This window comes from Drosophila miranda, chromosome XL, assembly GCF_003369915.1.
Source record: "Drosophila miranda strain MSH22 chromosome XL, D.miranda_PacBio2.1, whole genome shotgun sequence".
Classification (NCBI taxonomy): Eukaryota; Metazoa; Arthropoda; class Insecta; order Diptera; family Drosophilidae; genus Drosophila; species Drosophila miranda.
The window spans coordinates 25,093,544-25,099,575 of NC_046673.1; the positions used below are offsets into that span (position 1 = coordinate 25,093,544).

General features: G+C 46.4%; 1 protein-coding gene across 1 annotated transcript; it reads left to right on the top strand.

The window, feature by feature from the left end:
* Window positions 1-1,447: 1,447 nt before the first annotated feature.
* On the top strand, window positions 1,448-3,131 carry LOC108165325. Its single transcript, XM_017301362.2, has 3 exons — window positions 1,448-1,592; window positions 1,912-2,231; window positions 2,289-3,131. Exons 1-3 carry the CDS (start codon window positions 1,448-1,450, stop codon window positions 2,766-2,768), a joined length of 945 nt encoding a protein of 314 aa, XP_017156851.1. The 3' UTR covers window positions 2,769-3,131.
* The last annotated feature ends 2,901 nt before the right edge of the window (window positions 3,132-6,032 follow it).

The following is a 6,032-nucleotide window of genomic DNA, read 5'->3' on the forward strand; positions in this document are numbered from 1 at the left end:
GGGCAGTGAAAGAGACAGCTTGCGACTCTCTGATGTGGGGGAATGAATGTCTCTTATATTTATACTGCTGCCTCTCTATTTTCCTTGGCCAATGTCTGGCTCTTTGTCTGCTGCCTGTTCGGTGGCTTTCAGTTTCCATTGCGCTCACGTTCTAAGCGATCCGATCGGAAATGCCTACGGAACGACGCGTCGCGGTCAAGGCAAGAAACACCAACATTCAGTAACATTCAACACGAGCAGCAACAGAAAAACCAACAATATTAGCAACAAGTGCCACAATTCCCAAAGTTTTTTGATATTCCACTAGCCTACATATGTATATTTACGCTCAAGTTATTGTCCACTGCACAGCGGAGGCCGCCTTTTGCTTGAGCCCTGTTGATGGGCTAATGATTGCCAAGTCGAATTGGTAATAGTGATTCTTTGGAAGCAGCCCCAGTTCGATCCACTAAAACATGGATTGCATCGGTTGCGCGTCAGATCACCCACAAATCGGTTGTGTTCTAATAGGTGATTCCCGAAACAGCTACATACGAGGCATTTTAATTAGATAGGCATTGCTTTCGGCTTAAACCCATCACATAAGCCCTCACTTCCGATTTGTCGGCTAGGTTATTGGGGGACAAGAATTCAATTTGACATCCGTTAGGGCCAAGAAGCTTGCGTGCATACATTACTGTCCCACACAAACACTCTCTGGCTCCCACTCCCACTCTCCCTTTCCGTCCTTCAGTCTTCACTCGGCACTCGCCACACTGGTCAGCAAGACAGGAAGAAAACAGAGAAGAGAAAAACCGCACCACGCACAACATTAAGGGGAATATATGCAACTATCCGGGGAATTGCGATTATGATTCCAGCGATTCGTGAGTCAGTCTCGAAATGAATTATGTGGGAAAACTGACCTGCTGCTGGAGAAGATCGATCGCCGAAAAGTTTTACATTCTGCGTTATGTCGATGTTTTTCTCTGTGTGTGCTTGCATGGGAAGTGTGTATGTGTGTGAAAGCAATTGCTTGTGCGCCTCGCCATTGGCTGGCGATTACAAGCGCAAGCGCGAAAGCTTTGCCGTCATCTGGGGAAGACGTTGCTGCTGGACGCTGTGCGCCGAGTGATCGGTGAGTGTGTGTGCGTGCGGCTCGGCCACGCGCTCGGCCACGCGCTCGGCTGACTTCGTGCGACGATAATACTAATTTGCCTGGTATATAAAATGCCAATGTGCCTTAAATTCTTCATTAACTCAAAGATTTCGTCGAGCCAAGTACATAAGATCGAAGCCCGACCCTCAGATCAGCATCAACTCTTAGTCGAAGTGCAAGCTAACGCTACCTTACTCAATCCAAACTCAGTGCTATTCAACTCAGTTCGAGACCCAGTGCATCGGCATAGCCAATACCACTGTCTGCCACTTGTTTATTGTGTTTGCTTCCCTCCGTGTGTGCGCTAAAATGTCCAGATCTAGCTACAGTCCCAGTGCCAGTGTAAGCCATGTCGAGGATAGACTGTTGTCACAGGACAGTCCCCAGCCCCAGCAGTCCTCAAATAAGCCCGTCCACAATGCGGGGTCAAGTTCAGTGCGATTTGGCAGAGTGTGTAAGTGTTCCCTCATCACTTCTGAATCACGATCGTCATAAAACCCGCCAGACTGTACACATCCGCAGCCCAGTCTGTATCTGCGGGTGTATATCCGTAGTATACCTGTGCTTCTATCTTTAACTGCATGTATGTATGTAGATAAATTTGTTTCACAATATTCTATGGAAATTAAATGGAAAAATCGTCATGTCTTAAAAGGCGATCCTACAAAAGGCGACTCCTAACAAAACTCTAATTAGAACATTTCATAACAATTTTAAACTAAAATTTATTTATATTCCTTGCCTAACTGATTTTGTTTTCATTTCGATTGCAGCTCTTGTCAAGTGCTGGCTCCTGGGTGTCCTTCTACTGCTCACAGTTGCCGCGAGCTGGCCCACGGGGACATCGGCAGCGCCGCGCCGTCTTAGCGGTCGCCACCTTATACTGCCCCACCGCCACCACGTGCACCAGCGCTCGGCGGACCGACAATCATTGGAGCATAGGAAGAACATCACCATAGTGACGCCCGAGCCAACATCGACTTTGCTCTGCCAGTATCACAAGAGCGCCATGTCAACGATGATAAGTCTGGACAATGCCAAGAAGGTGGCCGAGAGGACTATGGATGCCATCATCTGTTTGTTCAGCCAGTGGGTAAGTGGAGGACTATGCGGTGCTGCGAGCGAAAGCTAACATACCTGCTCTTTATAGTTGGACTACTATTGGAATGAGGATGGCGTCACGCTGAACGGTGCGATATACGGCTACTCCTTACACAGCCTTAACCTAACGCATCCGTTGCACGAGGAGACCAAAAAAGTCAAGTTCGACAATGACACTAAGAGGTTTATCTACGAGAATCAGGCTGAGGTAGGGGAGGCCAGCGAGGAGCTGCCCAAGATTGCCGATGCCCTGATGATTGTGCGCCACCTGATGTTGAACGTCACCAAGGGGCACAGCAGCTACAACTGCACCTTCGTGCATATCATAGAAAAGCTAAGCCACAACCTTTATATGGCAGAAACAGCCATGAATAACCAGCTTTGCAGTATGTCCAGCTATACCTACACAAGCTCATACCCAGACCATAAATTCGGGGTCACCTTGGAGGCTATCAAGCTGCTGACCGTCGTCCAGCAGAAATACAAGGTGCTGCTGGAAAAGCAGCGTGACGAAGAGGACCTCCATTAAAATCCGGGAGGCATTTTAGCAGGCCTCCCGTCGGATCGACCTCCTTCAAGTTCCAAGAAGCAAGAATACCAAAAAGCAACCGCCACCATCAATCGTCTGCAGCGACAACCGCACCAACAAACGCCCCCTACCAGTATGCCATATAAGTCTATTTAAAGCTGCTAAAAAGGAGCTACTTAAATCCAATCTTCTCCTACGTAGTTATTTATTTTATTTAAATTATGTCTTATTTCAATCCCAGCATGTCCATTCGTATTTATATCGCTCTATTTATATACATATTATACACGCCACCCACTCACACATGCACACACAAATAATCTTAGCCTCGCAGGCTCGATCAACTATGCATACTTAGTTATATTACTGCTTTTTTTTATAAATAGTATACAAATAAATGAAACTATTTAATCGTACATCTGTGAAGCTCCCATTTTACAGGATGTGGCTCTGACTGCACCTCGATCGCCTAAGTCGGTCTCTAGACCCCATGAGATTCGGACTTAAGTCCGACTAGTTGAAACTCCTTATGCCCAAAAGCTCAAAGGGAAGGTCCCCGCTTTTTCCCACGCCCACATACTACGTAGACCTTATCGTAGACCTTAGGCATGGAATCTCCCGGTAAGAACGGGAAAACTACGGAACCCTGACCCACCCCAGGCCGGTGCAAGCGGGGCACTCACTCGAGCACGTTCCGCTCGCCCTAGGTGAGTCATTGCCGGTGGGGCCAAGTGTCGAGTACTTGTCGCGTGATCTGCGGGGGAGAGTGAGCATATTTGTGTGTATACGTGTTCTGGGGTATTATATTCCCATTCTTGGGGCTGTCTCGCATTTACCGTTGCACACACTTCGGAGGCTTCGGCTGAAGGGGTAAGTAATCGGATCGTCTCAAATGAGATAGATGGGTGGGGGATCGGGGAACGTACCGGATCAGTTAGGAGCGATCAATGCGCGTGGCAATGGCGTCAGTCCGCTGAAGCGGTCTTAACTGTAAAATCCCACCATTGAGTCAGCATTCAGCAGAGGCATCAGCAACAGCGGCAGCACCAGAAGCAGCGACAGTGGCAGCCGCCAACAAATTTATGAATGAAACCAGTCGAAACGTTGAGAGTCGCCGCACAAGTGCTGCGACACTATACTACCCAGTACTTAGATTGTATGTATGCAATGGATTATGTAACTTATCGATATACATATGTATATCTTCACACCTCCATTCTATTTCTACTTAATGCCAAATAAATGCGAACTATTTCCATTCGGTTATATGTATGTATCTCGTTCACTTTGCCAGAAGGCGCCATTCGAAGTGCCACGAGCTCTTTCTCCTTATAAACTCAATTGTACATACGGAGCCTAATATACCCCTTTACTCTTTGGGTACCGGGTATAAAAAGACTTTGCTCCGCGAGCCGAACCTGTTCTCTCACTTGCCTCGTGCCCTCAAACACTTCACTCAATCCACCAGCCGCTCTCTTGCTCTCTTTCACTCAACCGATGTACGCTCTCGCCGAGCGTGCGAGAGGCTCACGGATTGGTCGAACCTGTTCGTGTCGGTCAATTGGCCCAGAGCCAATCGTTACACCACACACATATACACTCTCCCCAACCCACGTCCGCTCACACACGCACTCGGATGTACGGTGGCCCGAATATATGCTCTGGGAGAGCTCGGTGCACCGCCCCTTTGGGCTCCCCGCCAGCAGACTACAGACTCGGATTATGGGCTTCACAACTGACAGGGCTCTTCTTTTGAGCGTTTTCCTGGGGAGTGGAGCTAGGCCCCAGAGCAGTTAAAGAGCGGTCCTTAAAAAGGCCCTTCCATCAGTTTCTTTCTGGAGCATTGATAGACTTAATTAGAGGCTGTATGTAGGTGGGATGTTAAGTAGTTTCTCTGGACGATGTGATAACTTAGTGCTCGCCTGGGATCTCTTACAAGAAATTTCTATACATATAGATACCTACGATGAATGATGCCACGTCTGGTGAATTTTACACGGTATTGAAGGGGATAGGTATAGAAGCACTGCCCGCGCGGGGATAAGGTATCTTGGTAGAAATTAGAACGTACTTTTACGCTGGGGACCTCCTACTCTGTTCCCAGTCTGTCTGACCCTGTAGAGATCAGAGTACATATCTTGGCCACGTCCGGGTTGATTCCAGAGCGCGTGCCCAGTCAGGCCGCCTATGTACATATGTAAGTATTGTTGTATATGTATATACATATATGTATATATATATATGTAAGTATATGTACCCAATTGTTGTATAGTGAACGGCATTAATAAAACTGTATTTCTGCTCCCTGCCGGTTTAACAAATGTACCCTCCTTGCCGAAAAAATGGTACTGTTCCTCAATATATACATATGTATATATATACATATTTACTTAAATCTATGATGATACATTCTTAGAGGGCATGGACTTTTATAACACGAAACATTTTAGAATGATTAAAGATTTAAAGTTTCATTGTTGAAAATCAAAGATCCTATTTTGGGCAGTTTATAGGTTCTTAGTTTTGAATTCAAAATTGCTGTGATGTTCAGAAATATGGATCTATTTTTAGAACGATCATACTTGTGTATCAGTTTGATTGATTTTTCATCAAGGAGAGCGGATGAATTCTTCAATCACCTTTTCCTATGGCTATCTGTATATACTTGGATATAGATACTGATCATTTTTGGTTGCCAAATACCTCAGGATTCCTTTCCCAAAGATCATTTTCCTCCCTACACTGTTGTTCTAATAAAGCCCATAACGAATGGAAATTGCATGGGCATTTTGGTAGTACGGTCGGCAGCAATGAAAGGATAAAGGAGTACGGAAAACAAACAAGCAAATAAACGACCGAACAAATCGACTAACTAACCGTTAGCCTAAGAAAAGATACGACACACAGGGACTTACAGGGGGAATCGTGATAAAGCGAACAATTTTACGCATAATCAAAAAACATCACAACAACTTACCCTGAAAAAACTAACACCTCGCACTCCTTCTCGTCCACTGAGTCAACGCTGCCGTCTGTTGCACACACCCACAAAAACAATGCAATTGGAAGGCAGGGTAGGGGCAGAGGTAAAGGGACAGGAGCTAAGCAGCATGTAATGATGCCAACTGAGAGTCGGCCGTATCGATGCTCGCTGTCCGAGTTCGAGCCTAAGACCGAGATCGAGACTGAGGTGTTCGTTGTGGCAATTAAAGCGTACCCTTAGCATTCGATACGCCGCTAAAAAATTACACCATGACAAGACAC

Coding starts and splice junctions, on each gene's coding strand:
- LOC108165325 (XM_017301362.2), top strand. CDS start 1,448: ATGTCCAGATCTAGCTACAGTCCCAGTGCCAGTGTAAGCCATGTCGAG. Junction 1,593..1,911: donor AGTGCGATTTGGCAGAGTGT/GTAAGTGTTCCC, acceptor TTTCGATTGCAG/CTCTTGTCAAGTGCTGGCTC. Junction 2,232..2,288: donor TCTGTTTGTTCAGCCAGTGG/GTAAGTGGAGGA, acceptor TGCTCTTTATAG/TTGGACTACTATTGGAATGA.